The sequence below is a fragment of the Crassostrea angulata genome, chromosome 4, assembly GCF_025612915.1.
Source record: "Crassostrea angulata isolate pt1a10 chromosome 4, ASM2561291v2, whole genome shotgun sequence".
In the NCBI taxonomy this organism is placed as follows: domain Eukaryota; kingdom Metazoa; phylum Mollusca; class Bivalvia; order Ostreida; family Ostreidae; genus Magallana; species Magallana angulata.
The window spans coordinates 18,742,921-18,765,724 of NC_069114.1; the positions used below are offsets into that span (position 1 = coordinate 18,742,921).

The 22,804-nt window shown below is 33.8% G+C and overlaps 3 protein-coding genes across 7 annotated transcripts in view; 1 reads left to right on the top strand and 2 right to left on the bottom strand.

Moving 5' to 3' along the window:
• Window positions 1-19: 19 nt before the first annotated feature.
• LOC128179825 (calpain-5-like) lies at window positions 20-10,809 on the bottom strand. 4 transcript variants are annotated; one of them, XM_052847473.1, is made up of 14 exons: window positions 10,573-10,809; window positions 10,191-10,394; window positions 8,529-8,712; window positions 7,239-7,370; window positions 6,888-7,090; window positions 6,034-6,217; window positions 5,412-5,602; window positions 5,008-5,085; window positions 4,284-4,458; window positions 3,838-3,957; window positions 3,537-3,733; window positions 2,894-3,027; window positions 2,223-2,356; window positions 20-1,787 (listed from the first exon to the last, which is right to left on the bottom strand). In XM_052847473.1, the coding sequence occupies exons 3-14, from the start codon at window positions 8,688-8,690 to the stop codon at window positions 1,596-1,598; spliced, it is 1,902 nt and encodes a 633-aa protein (XP_052703433.1). In that variant the 5' UTR covers window positions 8,691-8,712; window positions 10,191-10,394; window positions 10,573-10,809; the 3' UTR covers window positions 20-1,595. The 4 variants fall into 4 exon arrangements, with proteins under 4 accessions (XP_052703433.1, XP_052703434.1, XP_052703435.1 ...); XM_052847474.1 differs by lacking the exon at window positions 10,573-10,809 and having other exon boundaries at window positions 8,529-8,698; window positions 10,191-10,462; XM_052847475.1 differs by lacking the exon at window positions 10,573-10,809 and having other exon boundaries at window positions 8,529-8,701; window positions 10,191-10,462.
• A 91-nt stretch (window positions 10,810-10,900) lies between these two features.
• On the top strand, window positions 10,901-19,966 carry LOC128179828 (uncharacterized). 2 transcript variants are annotated; one of them, XM_052847480.1, is made up of 12 exons: window positions 10,901-11,012; window positions 12,072-12,271; window positions 12,582-12,734; window positions 13,220-13,362; window positions 13,593-13,733; window positions 14,093-14,241; window positions 14,705-14,734; window positions 16,415-16,495; window positions 16,901-17,045; window positions 17,406-17,515; window positions 17,930-18,042; window positions 18,375-19,966. In XM_052847480.1, the coding sequence occupies exons 2-12, from the start codon at window positions 12,074-12,076 to the stop codon at window positions 18,384-18,386; spliced, it is 1,275 nt and encodes a 424-aa protein (XP_052703440.1). In that variant the 5' UTR covers window positions 10,901-11,012; window positions 12,072-12,073; the 3' UTR covers window positions 18,387-19,966. The 2 variants fall into 2 exon arrangements, with proteins under 2 accessions (XP_052703440.1, XP_052703441.1); XM_052847481.1 differs by lacking the exon at window positions 14,705-14,734.
• Window positions 19,967-20,282: 316 nt separating this feature from the next.
• The window catches only part of LOC128179829 (uncharacterized), a 41,454-nt gene continuing 38,932 nt past the window's right edge, over window positions 20,283-22,804 (bottom strand). The window contains exons 9-13 of the mRNA XM_052847482.1: window positions 22,728-22,784; window positions 22,058-22,184; window positions 21,674-21,777; window positions 21,250-21,341; window positions 20,283-20,796 (exon numbers count right to left, since the gene is read on the bottom strand). Coding sequence (XP_052703442.1) covers window positions 20,700-20,796; window positions 21,250-21,341; window positions 21,674-21,777; window positions 22,058-22,184; window positions 22,728-22,784 — 477 coding nt within the window. The 3' untranslated portion in view covers window positions 20,283-20,699. The remainder of the gene's footprint in view (window positions 20,797-21,249; window positions 21,342-21,673; window positions 21,778-22,057; window positions 22,185-22,727; window positions 22,785-22,804) is intronic.

Sequence of the window (22,804 nt, forward strand, 5' to 3'; positions counted from 1 at the left end):
CATGTAATAACGAGTAAAAACTGCATATACAAGTTTATTTATACATGTCACTAGATATAGAACCATTTTAACAAGAGCTTGGACTTTGGGTAGTTGGGACAAACAGCAATGTGACGTGGCCCTGTCTATTTTAGAACCATTTTAACAAGGCCTTGGACTTTAAGCAGGATGTAAATATCTATTTCTTGCGTCAAAACAAGTTAAAATGACGCTGATTTCAAGCGAAATATACGCCGATTGAGAAGCCTTCGCTCAAAAGCCAGACACATCTTGTTGATTTCAAAGAGCCATTACTGAGTGGCCAGCAATGAAACAGACAGGCCTAAGTCACATTGCCGATTGACACAACTACCAAAAGTCCAAGCTCTTGTTAAAATGGTTCTATTGTCATCCACATAGCCATGGCTCTCTGAAATCAACAAGATTCGCCTGGCTTTTGAGCTAAGACTACGCAATCGGTGCATATTTTGCTTGAAACCGCGTCATTTGTAACTTGTTTTGACGCAAGAAATAGATAGCTACGTCCTACTGAAAGTCCAAGGTTTTGTTAAAATGGTTCTAAATGTACATGCATGTCTAGCATACAATAAATGGGTTGATCAAATCTTGTTCGGGGTATCTTTTAAAATGTTGAATTTCATCATGTACACGGTTCATATTGCTTTATTCATCAAGGAAACAATAAAGATTTAAATCATTTCTGAAATTACCTGTTATTCAATTATAGGTAAGGGAGACAAAACATTTAAATAAATTTTGATATTTTTATTAGAAATGTTTTTCTTCTTTTTCTTGTTCACACATCCTCAAATACATAGGGAACACAACATACATGTACATAAAATAATTATCCGTATAAATAAACAAACATATTCAGAACATGTACATTATTTAAAATCAGATTGAGTCAAGTGACATGAAACAGTGATACATATAATTATCTTTCATTGGATGAACACCGCACTTATAACAAAAAAAACCCAAAACTAACAGTCTACCACAACCCGAAAAAAATTCCTTAAAAATCCAACAAATAAAATTCAACAAACATCCAACAAATAAAACCAAAAAACGGGTTATGACTTGTAAAAGCTATGTTTTGTTGTAAATTTTGAATTTACCGGGTGGCAGTAAATTCAAAATTTACAAAATGACAGCTACATGTAAATAACAAAATGTATTATAACAGGATTCATAAGTGTATTTGTATAGGCTTTACACGAAAACAATCTAATCGTCAAAGTGTTCTAGATCTTCAAAAATTAAGTACTATTTTAAAAGCTATCTAGACAAACAAAAAAGAAGAGTATATTTGCTATGCAAAAATACTTTTATATCATTTGTTGACTATTCAGCCATGTTAACGGAAAACCTTTGGGTTTATTATAAGAATTCATGGGTCGGTTGCAAAGTTGAAAAACACAATGAAAAGAGAATGAAAATGTAACAACAAAAAAATGATGACTGAACAAATATTTCACAACAATACATGTAGGTATGCAGACATTAAAAAAAAGTAAGGTGTATAGTATACATGTATAAAGGTGCATAGTTCGTTATACATGAAATTGTTTCAATATAACGTTTGACCATAATCAAACCCTGTTTAAATCATTCGTATGTAAAACTTTGAGCCAAATATACCCCTCCATTTTCTCTCTTTTCTTCCCCCTGGCGGTGAGTCCGAACCTCCTGTTGACGTTTCCTCCCCGGTAGGTGGCGCTCTCAGACATTGGAATCACGCACTTACCCAGAAACGTGTCCATCACTCTACCCCTGTGCCACACCTTCATTAAATTTAAATTCATTATTTAAAATTAAATTTGTTAACGTACCATGTTAATTTTGCGATCTTATTAACATATTCATATGCATTCATAAAAATGTGGTTTAATTTTTTATACAAACATTAATCAATTCATTAGAGTTACTGTAATCAAACTTCTTTTCGCTTACGAGAAAATTTCGCGAGATTCTAGAAATCCATTCTTTCTCACCGCTAACCAGTCCTTTCATATTTAAAATGTTCAATAATTTACATATTAAGAACTACTTTATCATGTTGAAACGCGAAATATAGAAGTCGCCAGTAAAAGTATGTCTGCAGTTATCGCGCACTCCAAAATATGGAATCGGCTAGAGAGGTAAAAAATGAATTTGATCCTTTAGACGATTTTTTAAATTGATTTCTACTACTTGAAATGGTAAAATAGAAAATGCACCTCAATTATGATGTCCTTTTCCGGACTCTTTCTGTAGAATGTCGTTCGGTCGTTCCATTCTGGATTTAGTGTGTCCTTACATAGTCTCGTGTATAGCACCCTGCCGTCACATCTTATTTTACAGTAAAGATACCCTGTATTCAAACAGTTCAAGTATAAGACCACGTGCTTATTCAATATAAAATAATATATTCTAGTACATAGTTTTTTCATATACGTAAAAGCAAAATTAATTTACTTTTTATATATCAAGGTAGTCCGAATCCTGCAATTCCGTACAATTATGGGATTAATGTTGTCATTTCCCAAGTGATATTTTTTTCAGAAAAAACCCGAAGGGGCTTTTATTAATATAGAACGAATACATGTATATCTATACTATGCTACATGTATAGCAAGATGTAATATAATATTACATTGTACATGTAATAAAGTAGCGACTTTGGTATGTTAAAATATAAGCTATTATAGCTAAATATTCAGAAAACAGAAAACACGACTAATTCAGAAATTCTAACCATTAATTCAAATGTTATATAAATTAATATTCTTCCTCTAAAACCAAACTTCAGTTTACCAATTGAAATTTTAAACACAACAAAAAATACAAAAACTGACAAAATTCAGATAAAAGATGGGGCACAGTCCTATGAACGCATATGCAAACCTACCGCCTTTCTTTCCGTTTCCTGGAAATTCCTCGCCTCTTACCATTGTGACCTGCGTTGCGCAAGTTTTCTTCTTCTTGAGAGTAGAGGGAATCCCACACAAAGTGGGCGGGGCAGGCTCGTCCAATCGCAGTTCTCTGAAGTAGATACAAGTTCAATTATCATATATATTAACTGTTTTGGGTTTTTTTGCGGTTGAATAATTTAATTGCGCTTTGATCTCGAAATACGTACAATTATTTTTTGACTATTTTTTAAATAAATTTGTGACTATTAAGAATATATAATTATCATAGCTATACGGTATTCAACGATTTTTAAAAACATTTTTCTGGGTAATGCTATCCAAAGACTCTGATTGAATTATAATTATAAAATTGTCATTGTGATAAAAAAAATTGTGAGTGTTACATTTACAGTATTCCCTAGTATAGAAATGCACTAACTTATTTTGAGGCAATTCAATCATTGGTAAGAAAGGTTCAGGTAAACATATACGTATATTAGTTTCTTACATATACAGCTCATATTCAATTTGTTTTGATAACATCAGCCAAATAGATGTCTGTCAGTCAATATTCATTTATAATTCTCAATTTTTGCAATTAAGTCATAATAAATTAATACTCGAACTATTTCATCATACCGAAGGTTCAGTCCCTTGCTGCTGTATGTTCTGAGAATGAATTTCCCATGACAACCTGGTTCAAACGTGGACGGAATGATGACGTAACGTCCGGGACGCACGTTCACACGGGCAAACACATTCCTAGCGTTAGAAAACGGCCCAGAATGCACCCTCTCTAGTTTATCGTGCATCCTGTACTTCCGGTTTACATCTGCCTGAAGAGAAAGTGAACTTGGAGGGATGTATACAAAAGTTAAATATTTTAGTAGTCTGGAACGCACGACTAATTCTAATTCAATATACAATAAAAATATCTTACCTTGACAATGGTGGTACCTATAGTGTAGTTGGACTTTCCTTTGACTTTTTCCGTGCGTCTGTCAAATTGCTCCAAAGAGACTAGGATTTCTTCTTCAAAACCGCTTATTTCAAACATATACTGAAAAAGTTAAACGTCTTGTTTTGATAGTTAAGAAAACCATCGATTCAAAATTGGTTTTAGTATTCATGTTTTTAGTTTGTCGGTCTATTGGATAAATTTCGTTTTAGCAACATGCTCAATTCTGAGCAAAATTCTGTTTTATGCAATCATATTTGGAATTAACCGGTATTTGATTTTCGTGCTTTCAATGACAGCTATTATCATTTAAACATGGCAAATGGAAAACCTCACTCTCGTTCGATCTGCTTTCTACGGAGCCATAACCCGAATATATAACGGGGAACCTATACTATAGGACCTGGTAATGACAACGTTAATATTACTTGAGGATTTTCTAGAAATGTTTTGTTGTTGCCGCATCCTCCACAATGGTTCCTCTTCCACTCTCCCTCCACTATATCTTCCTTCCATGTCTTGGACGTCGAGAAGAAGGAAGTGTTAATCATGTGACAGATGTCGATGCTGGTAAAGTACCGACAGAAATCCTCAAACGACATCCTACAAGACAGAGTACAGCTCTTATTTAAAAAAAAATACACGTTCTGTTTTGGAAAAATCTTACATTTTTATGTACCAGCCATGCGCGGATCTAGAGGGGGGGTCGGGGGGGTCCCGACCCCCCCTGGAAAATGAAAAATTATTAAATTTACATAGTAAAATTATCGCGAAAATATGCCTCGGACCCCCCCTGGCAAACACAATTATCCTTCGGACCCCCCCTGGAAAAATTTTCTGGATCCGCGCATGCCAGCCATTACCATTGTAACATCTTCTCATGAGATTATGACAATCTGATTAAAATCAGATCTTCTGTGTCCCCGATTTGCACATCGCGATATATCGATGCTCCCGATTAACGATACATAGCGAAATATCGCACGATACCGGTATTGTATTGACAAATCGTAGCGACATACAGTATTGTATTGACATTTTGGAGCGAGAAATCGATAATCTGGAGCATCGAAGATCTGATTTCAATCAGATTTTTTTTTTAAGTTAAGATCATCAGTCTGCTCGTACTACTAGTGTTTGAATTCTTCTTACCAAAATTCTCCATTGTCTGCAAACGTAAGACCAAGCTCCTTTTTCTCGCTATCGCTTACTTTCTTCCATTCTGGAGATCTTAACAGAATAAAATCATCCTTGTTGTGAGAAACAAATAGTAGATTGCTTTCATCACAGTGTGAACTACCGATAAACACTGGCATATTCAAGAGATTTGGTTCCGCCGTCACCAACTTTCCTCAACTAAATAATTCGCCTCAAATCGAAATTTCACCTCAAATTCACAGACGTGTGATTTTCTAGGATTCGGATTGGAAGCTGAGTTTTATAAAAGTAATTTAAAAATGTTGAAGACGGCAGAGCCAGTTTGTATAAAATTTACAGTTTACAAGGGACACTTAGTCTAATTACTCTTTACATTTTTGGTTCATACAAATACAAACCCGTTACTCCAAGCCCCTTTCCAATCAGATCCTCCCCACGGATTACGACACCGGATCATGTGGATTTTCTCTCGGCTGAATATGGACTTGAGGCCCGTCCCAAGTTTTAGTTTCCGGACGTTCGTCACGCTGTAGGCGTGGCCCTTCACCAAACCACATGATAGCTTCTCCTCCATCTCTTTTCCTACTGCCTTAAAATTCAGGATTAAATAAAATTTTGATTTTTATACAAAATATTAATTTTATGCTTCCTGTCTGTTAGGTGTTATATGTTTTCTGTATGAGAGAATAGCAAGATCATTTCTATTTAATTCCTACAACAGAGTATCTTAAGATTAAGAAATTAATGACTCTATGTTAATGCTGACGACGGCCTACATCAGCCTCATTTTCAAGACCTTGACCTCAGGTCAATGAATAATTGAATAGTTTTTAAGAACCATCTATATCCTACATGATTATCATACAAAACATCTATATAAGAACACGCCACCTATCTCTGGTGTCTGACCATCGAATTAAGATATCACAAGACCATTGCAGTTGTCGCTTTGCAAGTTCACTTCCACCATCTACATGGATTTTAACTAAATAATAACACCGAATCACTTTGGTTACTTACTGCGATAGATGTACTTATTAACGACATGTTTTCCTTTGATTTACGCAGAATCTTAAACAATTTCTTTCTCTCCTCCTCGTTTTTGTAGTCCCTGATTTCTATCCCCTCTGCCACGCCCCCTGTCATGTCGACCATGGCGTCCTTGGCTTTTCCGGCCACCAGCGCCTCGTAACCCCCAAATAATCTAAAAATAAGTCATCCACGACAAAAATGAAGATATCATTGAGTAAAATTACATACAAAAGATATGTAACTACATGTAAATATGATGACGGTCGATAAACGCCAAATGTTGTATAAGATGGGTGCATGGTACCAAAAAAAAATATTTTTAAATATAAGCTGTATTTTTTAGAAATTTATTTTGCTGCAAAAACCTGCTAGTATGATAAGTCTGCCTGTAACTTAAACTTTTATGATTTTCAAGATTTGAAAAAATCATAAATTTTGTCAGAAGAGAGATTTCTCTTCTAAGAAATATATAACAGATCAATTTTTGTACAGGACGACAATAATTCAATTTTGCTTCATTTAAGGCTTCTTGAAGGCTTTTCCCACAAAAAATATGAAAACAGAAATTCAAAAAACCATGATGTTTTTTGTAATTTCAGTAGAAAATAACATTTTCGTAAAAAAAAATTCAGCATGAAAATGCAGCTCATATTGCTTTAAAATTGCTATATATCTTAACACAATAAAGATTCTTCATAGATTTGATAAAGCTTGACAATGTAATAAAACTTTGATACGCTTACTAAAACAACAGACCTTCGTTACAAAAAAACCCCCAAAAGTACAAATTAAATAACAGATAAGTGTTATTGTGTGATGGAAGAGATACTCGAGCAACTGACTTTGCATACGCTTTCTCTAGTAGCGCCGACCAGAATTCGTTTCTTGATTTGGAGTGCATGAAGATTAGTCTCCCTTGTCGGGTGGGAAGAAAGTCGTCTATGACGACATCGACCCATTCTCCGCACTGCCAGAACTTGAAATGGAATATTCCGGCGTACTTCCGGCCCTTTGCCCAGTCTTGTTTCTCAATATCCGGTACAATCTGCGAATAGGAAGTTGGCGCTTAAAATGTGCCAGAATTGTTTCAGTGTTAAAAGAAATTGTTTTCAAGGTAAGAACATGAATTTCTTATTTTTTAGATGTCCAGACTTCAAAATGATTTTGAATTCAAACTCATTAAAAATTCATACTTTTCGCAAAAGGTTTTTCCTTTCTGCAATACAGGCACACGCCGCGACGAACCAACAATTTCCCAAGGAGCCTTGCGAGAAATCGTCTGCTCCACGACCTTCAGTGAAAAAGCGCGGATTGGAAACGATATCCTGGAAAAAAATAAAGCGCAATTTATAATTTGTTTCTCAGACTGGTATCCTGCCTACATATATACTTATATTTTGCACGTAAATTACATGTATATGATGATTAAATGTATTCACTGGCGTCGGCAGCAAATTGAAAGTGGGGGGGGGGGGGGGAGGCTAGGCTGATCCTCAGAAATATTGAGAGAAAAAAAACCTAATTCCCAAAATCATGAAAATCCTAATCGGGGGGAGGGGGGGATTACCTATAGTTCCAATAAAAAAAATCTTGCCTACCAAATTTTCTTTTTTTCAAAAATAACGAAATTCCTAATCCGTTGAGGGGGGGGGGGGGGCATCTTCGCTAGCCAAGGGTTGACGATCCACTCTGCTCCTCTACAAGGAGCAGAATGGATCTTAAACCCTTGGCTAGCGAAGATTGGGGGGGGGGGGGGGACTAGTATGCCTTTGACTCCAACTTCTCAATCTTTCAAACGTACATTACGAAACAATTATGTAAAAAAGTGGGGGGGGGGGGGGGGGGCTAAACCCTTCATTCTGCTATGTGCTTAATGGTTAGGTCTAACTTGGCAAAAAAAGTGGGTGGGGGGGGGGGGGACTAGTATGCCTTTGACTCCAACTTCTCAATCTTTCAAACGTACATTACGAAACAATTATGTAAAAAAAGTGGGGGGGGGGGCTGAACCCTCCATTCTGCTATGTGCTTAATGGTTAGGTCTAACTTGGCTAAGCCCCCCCCCCCCCACTCCCCCCGCCTATGGTATTTATATGCAGTTCTAATTTTTCTTCAGCTATATATTTTATATTAGGAAGAGGGCTAAAATAGGCTGTGCCTACTGCCTAATCCCAATCAATATATTATATTGAATGAAATATTGTTAAAAATAAATATATTTTATATAAAGTTTGATGGCACAAGGAGTTACATGTATACTGTACATGTGTGCATGATATTCCACGTACATTTTAACATACTTGGTGTACAAAAAAAATGTGAATTTGTTTAAAACGCCCTGATGAGTAGATTTCAATCTTCGTCGATCTATTGGTTGTGAAGTTTTCCTCTAACGATAAGCAAGTAGAAGACAAAACGCCTTTTTACAGCTGTGACTTATAAGTCCAAGAGGTCATAAACCCAAAATACTGTAAAAGTATACCTACCCCGGGTCTTTTCCAGACTATGTCCGCAGGAGCCGCCTTGCTGTAGAACAGGGAGGGGCCCTCGGGAGGGAACTCGCTGTCCCTAAACAGCGTCTTCTTCTTGATACATTCCTTCTTTATCTTTTGGTATTTCTGACCTTTGTATGGTTTGGCCGACACCATTCTCTAGGCTACTGAGAAAAATCTGCAAAGCATTAAAATAATACTGGCTTCCATTCATTTCATTCCTCTTAATTTTTTTGCATCATATGTTTTTCATGGACTTTATTTGCCATTCATTTCTTTGATATATCTTCAGTTCCTTTTTGATGAATATTTAGGGGCGATGCACCAATGCATACCTGGCATGCTAATTCAGGGTTTATATATTATCTCTTTTATATAATCAAAATATGAAGGATATGGCAGATAATTTTACAGTCACATGAAGTTCGCCAAAAAGTACACATTAGCGGTGGAGAAATCCTTGATAAGAAACAAACGTTTTCGTGAAGCAATTAAACTGAGTCAGCAAGAACAATTTCAGCGACTCAAATAAAGTTCCACATTCCTCAGACGTACACAGTGTTTTGTTTACATTTTGAATCTATAATAACACTCGGGCAAACTTTTAATCTCTTTTCTCAACAAAATATTTAAGAAAATGCTACAGATGTGGAACAAAAAAAACCTGGGTGGTGTCGACAGAGAGAGAGAGAGAGAGAGAGAGAGAGAGAGAGAGAGAGAGAGAGAGAGAGAGAGAGAGAGAGAGAGAGAGAGAGAGAGATAAAACATGTAAATCTAGTGTGCTTTACTATTTTTTCAATCTGCACTAAAAAAAATCTACTTCCCGACAAATTATAATTTGTAATGTAATATTTTATTTTTAAATTGCTTTAAATTGGCAACATATTAAAGAACATTTTCTTCCCTGTTTCATGCTTTACTATACATTTTCCAATATGAGAGATAGCGAGAGAGAGAGAGAGAGAGAGAGAGAGAGAGAGAGAGAGAGAGAGAGAGAGAGAGAGAGAGAGAGAGAGAGAGAGAGATAGAGAGAGAGAGAGAGAGAGGGAGGAAGGAAAAAACAGCCATCCCATAGTTCTTGTTGCCCGCCGCCCTTCAGAATTAATGTTTATACTGAACTTGACAGCAATTTTTGCAGCCGTCGATAATTTGCCTATCTCCTGCACAAATCTCCGGGTTTTGAGTGTTTTTTCTCAACGTTGAAGATCTGAAACGTGCTTGCAAATCATCTGGAATTGCCCGTGTGCACAAATGTTTACATACATGTACAATATCAAACATGTGCGAGCCAGTGTTGCAGGCCTATTTCTTTTGTTTATTTTTATGTATCTTTTGTTGAGCTTCTACAAACCACCTGCGCCATTTGATTTACACCCCCCCCCCCCTTCCTTTCACTCCCCCGCAGTTTTTCCAATGACCAACAATTAAAATGGAACATGGTAAATGTGTATAAGTGTTTGCAAGAAAATTACGGTTGTTACTTTTTGCAAACAAAAATTGTACTTTCTAAAAAAACGACCAAACTTCTGTTTAATCCGTTTGCATCAAAACTAAGTCTGTCATTCATCAGAGACAAAAAAAGGCTTCATCTAAGTTTCTGAATTATTGGTTTTCAAAAGTGATGTGATCTACTGCATTAAAAAAGACATAGCCTACCTTCCACCCAGTCTGCTTGCCTGAGTCTAAGAGCCTGAACTGGTGGGGATTCCTTTGTGTGGAGAGGTGGTCCGTTGTTGTCGGTATAGATCTACAGATGTACAATATGACTCAGAGAACACTCGCCAGTGTTAGAGATGTTGTCAGGCCTTCATCACTTGTTAAATCTAACGAACGGCAGCAGAGCCACTTCGTCAGACTTGCCTTTAATTTAATCTCTAAGATTTAAAATTAATGTGAAGACATATAGATATGATAAAAATTGACAGTCGGCTGAGAGAGAGAGAGAGAGAGAGAGAGAGAGAGAGAGAGAGAGAGAGAGAGAGAGGAGAGAAAGAGAGAGAGAGAAAGAGAGAGAGAGAGAGAGTCTATCTTATCTTACATCTTATCTTCCATTCTATCCATTCTAAGCACTAACTATCTTTGTCAGCTATTGTTGGTGGACCCCTGTGCCCTGATTTAAACAATCTGTTGTTACGGGCACTTGCAATATTTGCATCTGACGACAATGATGTTCTTGTTCTCGCTTATTAAATAACTTCCCAGTAAAGTTTATTAATTAATTAATAAATTTGCTAAATTCATTTAACGTGCTTCATGAAAACGAGTGTATTTAAACTCCGCTAAAACTATTCTGGTCTCCTCCATTCTATCTACCAACCACTTTTTAAAGCACAGTTGTCTTTACTTGTGGAGCTCTTCTGGGTTTTACGGTTTAAAAAGACCGTAACAACAGTCAACAAAGAGAACGGTTGATTTAGCGGGACCTAAAATCGTAGTCTAATGTGTTGTTGAGAAGACTTTTTAAAAATTCTTTTTGAAGTAAGTTTATTGTTTTAAATCGGACGTACTTTGATTTTCAATGTACAAACGAAACAAACTCAATTGACCAAACCGCTGCGTCAGCCCGTTGAATGTAACGTCTCTGTAATGTATGTCCGCAGTCCTGACATCAGAGCTCTAATAGCAAAATATAAGCAACATGCCTCTAATTTTGTTAAGTTTAGCGTTTAAATATGATTATGAGTTATAATTGTTATATCCAACAATTTTTATAGTCACGTTAAACGTTATTATACTCTACTAAAGAGACTATTCCTTTTTCTATTGAAATTCCCGAATTTCCTCCGATTCCCTTTAGTCACACAACTGACACAAAGTAAACTTAAATTATCTTTTTTCATTTCATTCCCTTAAGATAAGGGTAAACACTGCATTGTGTGTTTACATCCATTTATTTGTAACCTATCTATTGGATAAACACTTTTGGAATGAAAATTAAATTGATTTGGAAAAAAATATATAATATAAGAAAAACTATTTTAGAAAGATATCTACAATTTCATTTATTGATTTTACAGTTCTTTTAATCTTTTTTTTTTTTTTTTTTTTTTTAATTAACATTTATTCATTGTATTTTCATAAACACTTTTAAGATATATACAGGTTTTACAATGAATTTTTTTTTCCTTTCACCACCCATTCATACATGCACACACATTCACATTAGTAAAGTAATATGCTTTAAAATTTACACAGGTAAATGGAATAACTTAATCAATTACTGCTCTTGATACTAAAAAAAAATAGAAAGATAAAATATAACACAACTAGTTTTGTTCAAAAATATTTTTCCAGAGCGACCATTGGTTATAAAAAATTAACAATTTTGAATTGTGTATTGCTACACACCTTTCAATGTAATATTTCATTCTTAAATGACTAAGAAGGCCACACATATTTGGAATTCTACTTTGCAACAAGCATGAAAAAATATACTGTTTGCAACATAATATAATAAAATTTATTACCTTGTTATTTACATTTAATGGAGTTCTTTTAATCTTTGATTTATTCATGAAAAAAGATATTTTTTTACAGAGATGCCCAAAAAGAGTGGAAAAAAGGGTAAGGGAAAAGGAAAGAAGAAGGCTAAGAAGACCATAGCAGGGGCAGAGGACATTGTTCACAGTCTCCTAAAAAGCTACGAGAGGAACTGTGGGCTGACAGAGTCCCAGATAAGTCCTCGGATCAAAAGTGCCCTGAGAGCCTGCAAGGAGAATGAAACCGTTCTGTCAACAGTATGTGTATACTTGGCTTTTATACATGTATCATATATTTTACTAATTTTGCGATTATCTATTTTTCTAAATTTTTGCAGACACTAACTCACTTTCTAAATCAGAAAAAATATAGCATGCCGAAATTTCTTCAGATATTTTATGTTATTTTAAAACACTGAACATTTAATTTGCCAAAATTTGCATGTAGTTCAAGACAACAAGATTTAATTGAACTTACACATTGTTAATCTATATTTCATACAAATGTTCATACAAATGATTTATACTGGTACTGGATGTAAATGTGTTTCCTCCCTTTGGCTTATAGTTCATCTTGGAGCCTGTGCCTTTGGAGAAGGAGGGAGACCTGCCGGTGCTGTTGGAACCACTGATTGCTGCCTTCAGACAGGAGCGATACATCCACATACAGGATCTATATGTATGGAACTACCCAATGACGTACGAAAACATGGCCACCGTGGTAAGGATATGATGATAATCAAAAAGCCTTATGTTTTGAGTTGTAATTGAAAGACAATTTACTGAACCATTATAATTGCATGTAAATTTTTACACCCAGTCTTCTATGTAGATTTAGAATATTTGACAACGCAAAACATATGTATGAATCCATGGGCAACTAGATTTAAATCTTTTCCAAAGTTGTTACTGACGTGTAATCCTAATTTTAGGGCAAGTTAATAGCTGTAAGTTTTGTTATTAACTTTAAAAACAGTTTGTCCTGTCGATATAAAGATGTTAGACGGCTATGGACTTTACCATCACAACCAATCTGAATGAAATCAGCTGTTCGCTACCCTCTCAAATGCGCATGTTTCTGTCTAAATTTTACAGCTTTCTTTCTGCAAAAACTCATAGACATTCACATGATCCATTTTATCCAATAACAGAGCATCCTCCTTGTCTGAGGCAAAAGACTTGTCAATAGTTTCATGTACATTACAGGCCTTGCTGTTGGAGAAAGGATGTTATCCCCTGCGGTACCTAGAGTTCCTGGACTGTCTCCTAGAGGGTTACTCCCTCCAGCGTTTGACCCGGTCATTCAACATCTGCTCCACCTTGACCTCTGTCACACTGGACTACAATGAGTAAGAAACCTTCCTATTCTGTGCTGTACCCATTCACATCAGTTATAAACTATCGTCTTTTTAACGTCCTAGTTATGTGCATTATGGAAAAACAAAGAACAATATCACAAGTGCATTATTCTTTTTAAAAAATATAGAATTGCTTTAATTTTCAATAATTTTGATTGACATTCTGTTTTAGGATCATTGTGATGGTGTTCGAGCTTAACTGTCCAGAGTTATCTTTGTAGGTTTGGAGATGAAGGGGCTCGCTGTTTCTGCAAGGGAATGGAGGGGAACATCACCTTACTCTCTGTTAGCATGTGTTACTGTGATCTGGGGGTAGAAAGCGGGGACATCCTAGGGAAAATGCTGGTCAAAACAGCAGTTAGGTACTGGTTTTGTGATGTTAACATTCAATTGTACATGTATCAAATATACATAATAGTAATGAGCTAAACGAAAATATAATAAGTAACACCATTTACTTGCATTTCCCATGTCAAAAATCTTGGTTAGAAATCTGGTTTTATGTATTGTAAAATTTTCTCTAAAATTAGATGACATGCCATTGAAGAATTATACAGTTTAATTTTAATTCCTGTACATCAATTTTGATTTTACTTTTTTTGAAAACAATATGCATTTGATTGAAAACCATCATGATGGAAACAGAGAGAGAGAGAGAGAGAGAGAGAGAGAGAGCATATTAAATAGACTTTTTAAAAATAGTGTCTACATTTTGTTGTAGGGAGCTGTACTTGGATGGAAACAATCTAGAATGTAAAGGGTTAGTTAATCTCATCAGCTTGTGTGCGGAACAGGCTTTTTACGAGTCAACAATGAGAGCAGAGGAGGCAGCCAAAAAACTCCAGGAGGAGGCTGAGAAAGCTGAACGAGGTATGTATTAGAGTTTGTGATTGGATGAAAATAAAAGAGTTTGTGATTGGATAGAATCTCTAAAGTTTGAAACTAATTAGTGTGTGATACATGTAATAGAAGTATACATCATTTTGTTTGATTCAACTATTAGCACACAGTAATCTTCATCTTGGTTGTATTACTGATATTATTATTTCTCTAATACCTTAATTTTTTTTTTTAATTTATTCATAGATGAAAAAACTCATTGATTAAGTTTATATTTTAAAATGCTAGAATATGTGTATAATGTTGAATGTGAATTCTCTAACTGTTGTGTGTGTGTTTCGTTGATAATTTGACAGATGTGAGGATGTGATATGATGTACATTAATTGACAATGGCATGTTTTCAAATACATATAGATTAATACTACTGAAAATTACAATTATTATATTGCTTGATAACTAGATTTTTTACATTTGTTAATTGACAAAAACAGAGAGTAAGCTTACCCCTCAACAAAAACGTGGTACGTATTGAACTCCAATTTTATATCCATAATTTCTTACAACTCTGTCTCATGATGCCTTCTATTCATGGAATAGGACTCTTTTCTTTCTCTCTCTCTTTCTCTCTCTCTCTCTCTCTCTCTCTCTCTCTCTAATTCCTTTTTGACCTTTTTTTGTTCCTCATTAAGTCTTTTGAAAAAATACATTTATTTCATTTAAGGCCTAAGAAAAAAAATTGTTTGTTTCCGCTTTCCCGACCGACCCTAGCTTTTAACCCCCGACTTAAAACTTTTTTAAAGGATTTTTGATGGAAAAATGTTTATTTTCGTTTTTATCCGATTTGGAAAAAAACCTAATAGTCAGGAATGATATTAAAAGTATTTCTCATTTTATACCATTCAGCAGTGTCAGTATCTAACCCGCATGTATGGATACTGCAATATTAAAGGGAAAAAAAAAATACCGGTATTTGAAAAAATAAAAAAAAATTCCGTCTGACCGACCCGACTTTTTTTCAGCATGAAAGCGGAAACAAACTATTTTTTTTGTTAGGCTTAAGGAGATTAATGTAGTACACCTAATCATTATGATTTAATTAAATAATACAGTATAGTTGTAAGACTATTTCTGTATTTCTGTAAGACTATCCTCTCTCTCTCTCTCTCTCTCTCTCTCTCTCTCTCTCTCTCAATAACAGTTAATCCCTTTGCTCTCAAAACCAGTCTCTTTTTAACAATTCTGATTTGCATGGTTGCAAACCCCAGAGGTGATGGAAAACAAACTTGTTCCTTTGATTGCATTCCTGGACTTGGTTGTCCAACCTATACCAAAGCAAAGGTGGTGGAAAGTACAACACAATACCCTCCTCTTCTTCTTAAAAAATAATGAAATAATTAGACCAACAGTAGGTAGACATCACAACTAAAGCATGCATGCATGTGCATCTTGAAAAAAAAGCCTAGAAGAAGCACTTACATAATTAAAGCATGAAAAATTAAATTGAAATGCCTGTACAAGTACTGGTACAACATATTTTTGATACATGGAAAAAGGAGCATGCATGCACAAACCTAGAACCTTGCCGTCCCTGTTCACAAGACAATTGTCTAAGTGACAAGATTTACTCACTGGCAATGGAAAAAGTATCAACAGGTTGAAAATGTTCAATATAGCAATGGCGGTTGATGTACAAAGTTACTATAAATGTAATGCACATCTTGGAATATCAGTTTTCCTGGTGGCAGTCTATTCACAGAGCTGTGGTGTTTAAATATGGCTTTTATTGTTCTATCAATGCATGTATGAAGTCTGTAGATAATAGGAATTAAAGCTTTCCTTGTTTGATATACACACATGCATGTGAAATAAATAAATCTGTGTTGTAATCTGTAGCAAAATATTTCAGTATCGATTACCGTATTTGTTTTTCAAATCAAATTAATTGTTCTTGTTGAATATGTTTATTTATTTATCTCTTTTCACTCGTCTGATTTAAACTAAATTGTGACGAATTTTATATATTTATTACAAATAAATAGCTGTACTAAAATTTAATAATTATAAATTAAGAAAATTATTAATAACTTTAATAGATTGTTAGATTTCATTGATAATTAGCTGAAATACAAGTCTCCATTTCTGCATGCAGTCTCAATGTGAGTCCATTGATTGTCTAATGGTTGGTTATTCTTTTTATTCAGAGAGAGAACAGGGTTACAGATCCTCGGGATTATCTGGGGATGAAGATGGTATTGATGGAAAGAAGAAAAAGAAAAAGAAAGGTTTGCTATTCCATTTAAATAGATCAATTTTCTACATGTATTTAGTTATATGACTATGGCTGAGTTGACTTCTAGTCTGATAAAACTTAACAATAACAGATACATATTGGTATAAAGTCTAGTGATTAATACTTTTATGAAGCATAAATGTACTTTATTAATGATATTATCTAATAATAAACATTTTTTGAAATTGTTCATATGTTTGAGAAAACTATACAATCTGATAACAATGATAATAATGAAATAAAAATAATAACATCATTATTAAGTATATACAATGTAGTATATTAGCATGCTTTATGTATGAAACATAAGCTTGAGCACCTGTGGTTATTTTCTCCGTGATTGTAAAGTATTGGAACAGCATTTATAGGGGTCTAAAACAATCACTTATTTTAAAAGGCAAGAAAAAGAAGAAGAAGGAGCCACCACCCCCGCCCGCTGTGGGACCCTGGATCCACAAACTACATGTAGCAGACAACGGGATCGATGGTCTCGCATTCAAGAAAGAGTTAGCTCCCTTGCAAATGATCAGAATTCTTAAAAAGTATGTACATGTACATGCATGTATAATCACTTGGACAAACTATGGACTGATATATAAATAAATTAATCGTTAATTGCTTGGGAATTATGGCCTAACTGGCATTTATTAAGAAAAAAGTTTTCTTGCTAGTATGAACATATATATAATTACACAGACTCCTTTAATTATGATTATATGCAAATATGTAAGTCAAAGTTTTTCTCATAGAAATCAGTTATAGAACATAAAAGTGAATGTAATGCACTCTGCATACTGTATATAAAGTTGTTTTCATGGTGCTTTTTCAGTCATGGAATATATCTATAAATGCATGAGGATTACAACAGTTACAAAGGTATATATCTCTCTCATCTATTTCAGGCTGATAATGTTTTCCAACTGCTTTGAAGAGTTGGATTTAGAGAAAAATTTGATTGGCGACATGGCTGCAAAGGAAGTTTTAGATGCATTGGAGCATAGAAAAGAGACTGGTAAGTGAGCATTTCATTACATTTGCAGAATTACATTTTTATTAGACAATAATCTTACCCACACCTGCATATTTAACAGTTTCCGAAGTGTAACATTCAGTTTGATGAACTATTGTTTGTTATTTCACGATAGCATTGAAAACTCAAAAATAATTTTATTACCAGTATTTAAATACAAAGATAGGCTTATCTTGATCAAACCTACATTATGAATAGCTGATGCAATAACTACAACTCACTGGTGTCTTGCATTTGGAAAATAAGATTGATTTGTTTCCGTTTTTGGATTGTAAATTTAAAGTGGGGTTCATTTCATTGTTTATTTCCAAAGAAAGTATGTGTACATGATTGTGCTTCACAAAATTGAGGTGTCATGATAAAGTGTATTAATTGTTACTTGATCTATGTTTTCAGAAAAGTTGGGAGGTTGTAAGGTGAGAGTCACCAGCCGGATAAAGAAGGACACGTTTGATGGTATCCTAAAACTTGGCTCTGGTCTCAAGAAAAAGAAGAAAGGAGGCAAAAAGGTACACGGTTATCTGAGTAATTTATGAAATAAGATTTCAATGGAGTATAAAGAATTAAAGATATCTATATGAATGCAATATGCATGTAATAATTATATTATTGTTATTAGCATTCCTGAGTTCAAAGAACTTTATATTAAGTATGTTTTAGTAGAACAAACAATTTTTTAAAAATGAAAATAAAAAAAAAGGTATTTTTTTTAAATTTTGACAAATTATCAAATCCAATCATATGGGATGTCTTTGAGTTTTAAAACTTGTGTAGTTGCAGAGATATGGCAGCCATTACATAATATGAATTATATTGATAGATTTGTTTATTTTTTCACCAGAAAAAGAAATAGTTCAGGATTACTGCTGTATCCCAGTATACAACTGATAAAAACATGGAGGTGAAAAAGGTCATCTGTTGCATGAATACAGACTCTTATTCATGGATGCTTGGATTGAAGGTGTACAGACCATTGCTTTATAAACAAAACGCCTACAAACCTCAGAAATACTTTGTCCTCACCAAAGACGTCATTGTGTGCATTATTAGGTATCCATTGTGATGTTTGAGCAAAAATACATTTATGGACATTTCTGCATCATCTTGATAATATAGGATACATGTATCTCTCTATATTTGGTTAGAACAGGGTTTATGCATGTTCATCCATTCATTGATATCACAGCATTATGGAAGATATCAGAATCTAGTCATGTAAGGAAATCTATTTGGAAAACATATCATTCTGTTAAGGAGGCGGGGTGTTCAAGAAATCACCCATCAGTTCTACCTTATACTGTAAATTTGAAAGTTGAACACTGTAATTTTTTAAGCTACAAACTATTATCAAGTAAAGAAAAAATCGATATGTTTTAACTGTAGAATTTGAATGTTTTTCTATATCTTTATATAGAGCTCTTTGTTTAATGAGATACATATGGTCAAAAATTGGCCATGACCCTTAAGCCCTCTTAATGTTTACTTTTAAGTTTTATCGAAGGATTATTGTTTCTGTATAGGCAAAACTGATCAGCTTTAAAAATGATTTTCTGCACCTGTACTTTATGAATCATTAACCAAATTCGAACGACAAAACTTTGCCATTGAACTAGTGGATTAAACAATTATTATACCTCAGTATGCTTATGTACACATTGTATAAAATTAATGTTGAAATTTATTTAAAAAAAAACATTTTCTTTTCTGTACGAATTTTAGAAGTTAATTTATTGTAATGTTATTTTCAAGTTTATGGGGGCAAAAGTAACTTTAAAGTTGCCAGTTTTTAAGGAAGCTCTTATTTGTATTATATTCTGTAGTGAACACTCACAATTGGTGCTTTATTCGCAATTATGTACGTAAATTTTTTATCTAAATGTATAATTCTTCATACATTTGACCAGTAGATCTCATGGTATCATCAAATATGTTTTTGTATTCAACATACCGTAAGCAAACTAATATAGTATTTGTTCTGTAACATGTATTGTTAATGAAGTAGCCTGTTTGTAAGCTTTTACAGTAGATGTGTTTTAACAATAACATTACCTCAAATTGGACACTTTACAAATAATTTGTTAGTATAGCAATATGAGTATTTGAATACGGTTAATTTATGTGGAATATTTGCTGTGATCTTTGTCCATTTTATTGATTTGAATTCTGAGAGAGAGAGAGAGAGAGAGAGAGAGAGAGATGAGACTTTCAATGATGATTGACCATGTTTTTGACTTTTTGATACATTGTTTCACTGTTTTTCTATTTTGTAGTGTAAATCTAATGTTATCTTTATAATCTTATCAATTCTTTTGAACCTCTGTGATATACGCGTTACATGTACTACATGTGTAGTATGTTCTTTCAAATATTGTTTAAACTTTTAATAAAGATATGAAATTTATTTAAATAAATAATTAAGTCTTATTTTTTAAATTTCATATTATGTAATTTTTCAGATAGTATCGTTATCATTTTAGAAAAATCGTTAATCAAACCTTACCTCGTAATTAATTTCTTTTTCATGCAAAACTAAAGATTCTTTGAAGAACAATACAGCATAAAAATCCATGCATAACAAATAAAACTTGGAGCTTTGCATACACTTTTATTTCTTTTTTTTAAAGTAAATTTTCTTACTAAGTAAAGCAGTATAAGTAAGCTTTTTTAATAGTATAGTTACTCATGTACAAGTACTGAATAAGGACACAAACTGGAAGATACCAAACAATAAACTACTAGTAATTTGACTAGATCCAACATTTATGCATTCTTCACACTTGCAAAAACAAGGCATGATACCTAATATTCATTCACACTTATAAAAACAAATCCAGCAATTTTAAGTTAAATGGATAGGGGCATGGATTTAACTATTCAAATAATATCTGAATACACCACAGTTGTACACTTACTGTATATACAGGGTTATTTTCGCCTGTGTTATTTTCGCCCTTCTCTCAAACGGTTTCGCCCTGTCTTGAACTCGCCAAAACGAAGTTGTGTTTAAAGATATATGTCTTTAATACATTGGAATTCGCCCAGTCTTAAAGTTAATTTGAAAATTCGCCTATGAACAACTAGGGTAAAATAGGCGAAAATATAACGAGGGCGAACATTTCCCTGTATACAGTATTAAAAGAAGTAATTATATGTATAAAGAGAAATTTTATGGAGGCCTACACAGCCTATCAGAACAGCTGTATCCTTCAGGACATCTACTGCAAGGCTGGCAATTCCTGTAGGGCTGTGTAGGATAGTTACCACTACAAAAAATCATAAACATCCTTATTTATTCTGGTTTCAACTTCTTTAGTACATTAGTCTACTGAAAAAATGGGGTTTAATCATAGATATTGAAGAAATTAACAATCTCGATTATAAGAAATAAAATAAATCGATGTTTACGATCTCAATATGAAAAATAAGATAAATCAATACTGTTATCTTATCATAGAAGGATGACTCCAAAACTTAAGATAAATAAAAAAAACTTCATTTTTTTTAATTAAAAATTGTTTTAACTAATGTTTCGTGTGCTTCTTTTAAGTTTTTTTTTATTCTAAAGGGGTTTTTATCTGAAAATTAAGTCTGCCCTTGAAATACTAGTAAGAGGAAGATTTTATATTATAGTCTTAAATTACAATTGCTCCATTTTGGAACTACAATGTACAATATAAGACTTTTTTGATTAATGGTAGAGATAAACTTATACTTACGCTGGAGCATAGTTGCAGACGACTAGGAACCCATTAAGGTTAGCACAGTACGTCTTCCCACAGCCGATATATTCAGTAGTGGCCCACACAACCTAACACAGGATGATGGATTTTGTTTTGTTTAAGCTTAAAACATGATACTGCATACAGGGCAATACTCGTTTTATTGTCGCCCCTTTCGCCCCTTACCAACGGGGAAATTTAAGACTTGGTGAATTTCAATGTCTCACTTTATCTCTCGTTAAACAACACTGTATCAGGGCAAATTCAAGATAAGGTGAAACTGTTTGAAAGTAGAAGGGCAAAAGTTACAAGGGGCACCAATAGCCATGTTTTTTGTTTTTTACGTATTCTACATCTGTATTTAATAATCAGAATAACACATGCGTATTTTACTATGTAAGAAATACTTTTATACATTTACCTGTGTATAGTGTGAGCATTCGGCGGAACAGCCGTTTGTCTCAAAGGTATAATCCTTGACCTCAGCGTACCACATCTGTACGTAGCTGTCCGCCTTCCTGTCGTCTGCAGTGTATATGTACATTTGATACAGTGTCTTATATAGGTATTTTTTCTAATTTTTATCAAGATGTCAGAATTACAATAAGTATTGAAATGACCTTGAAATGCACTTGCAATTCATGTATATACTGCATTAAGTACCATTATTCAATTATGTGCGAGATCAAATTAGCAAAACAATATTAGATTAAAATTTTGTTTTTTGGGTGAAAATGTGAAATTTAGCTTAAATATATCTGCCGTTATTTTGGATGCTGTCTTTGTACATGTGTGTAGTACTTACCAGAGCTATATGCGAGGTTTTCTCCGACGAAGTTGAACATTGATTGGTTATTTCTCCTACTGTTGTGAACAAATTGACATCTTCTCGCCCAACGATCTGCCATCTTCGCTAACCCATCGTTCCATTGCTGAAACATGATAAATATGCAGATAATTAGTTAATAGATTTTTTTTACATAAACATGTATCAAAATATATCACAAAATACATCACTGAATTCATAATCCCTCTTAAAGGAACTTGGACACGATTTGAGATCAAAAATTTTATTTTTATTTTTTATGTATAAAATGGTTTACTGGAGCATTTTAAATGATTGACCAAAATATTCAATGTTAAAGTAAAGTTACAAGCGAGATACAGAGGTAAGAATTGATAGTTATGTAAACAAAGCTCGAGTCTTATAGTTGTTTACAAAAAATGTTATGTAGAATTTTGCCATTTCTTAGACAAAATGACCTTTTTAAAGTCCCTTTAAACAATTTATCAAATTCTGTTGCAAACTTGAACTCGGAAGAACCATATTCCGATTTCAATAATGTACTTTTATATTATGCTTTATTAGATTACTGTAGCTACGCAATTATAGCTCGAATAAAACCTCCTTACTTCTTTATAGAATAGAAATACATTCTAAACATTTTTAAATATGGATCATAAATTGTACTCACCAACTCGACCATGTTAGACGCTGTGGGTTCGACATTACGTCGAAACATGTTGTGAGCCTATAAAGATATAGACAACA

Excerpts from the sequence above, each read along its gene's own strand:
- LOC128179825 (XM_052847473.1), bottom strand. The coding sequence starts at position 8,690 with ATGGTGTCGGCCAAACCATACAAAGGTCAGAAATACCAAAAGATAAAG. Across the intron at positions 7,091-7,238 it reads GGAAAAACCTTTTGCGAAAA|ATTGTACCGGATATTGAGAA; the intron begins GTATGAATTTTT and ends TCCTATTCGCAG. Across the intron at positions 3,028-3,536 it reads AGCAAGGGACTGAACCTTCG|AGAACTGCGATTGGACGAGC; the intron begins GTATGATGAAAT and ends TATCTACTTCAG.
- LOC128179828 (XM_052847480.1), top strand. The coding sequence starts at position 12,074 with ATGCCCAAAAAGAGTGGAAAAAAGGGTAAGGGAAAAGGAAAGAAGAAG. Across the intron at positions 14,735-16,414 it reads TACCCCTCAACAAAAACGTG|AGAGAGAACAGGGTTACAGA; the intron begins GTACGTATTGAA and ends CTTTTTATTCAG. Across the intron at positions 17,046-17,405 it reads ATGATCAGAATTCTTAAAAA|GCTGATAATGTTTTCCAACT; the intron begins GTATGTACATGT and ends CATCTATTTCAG.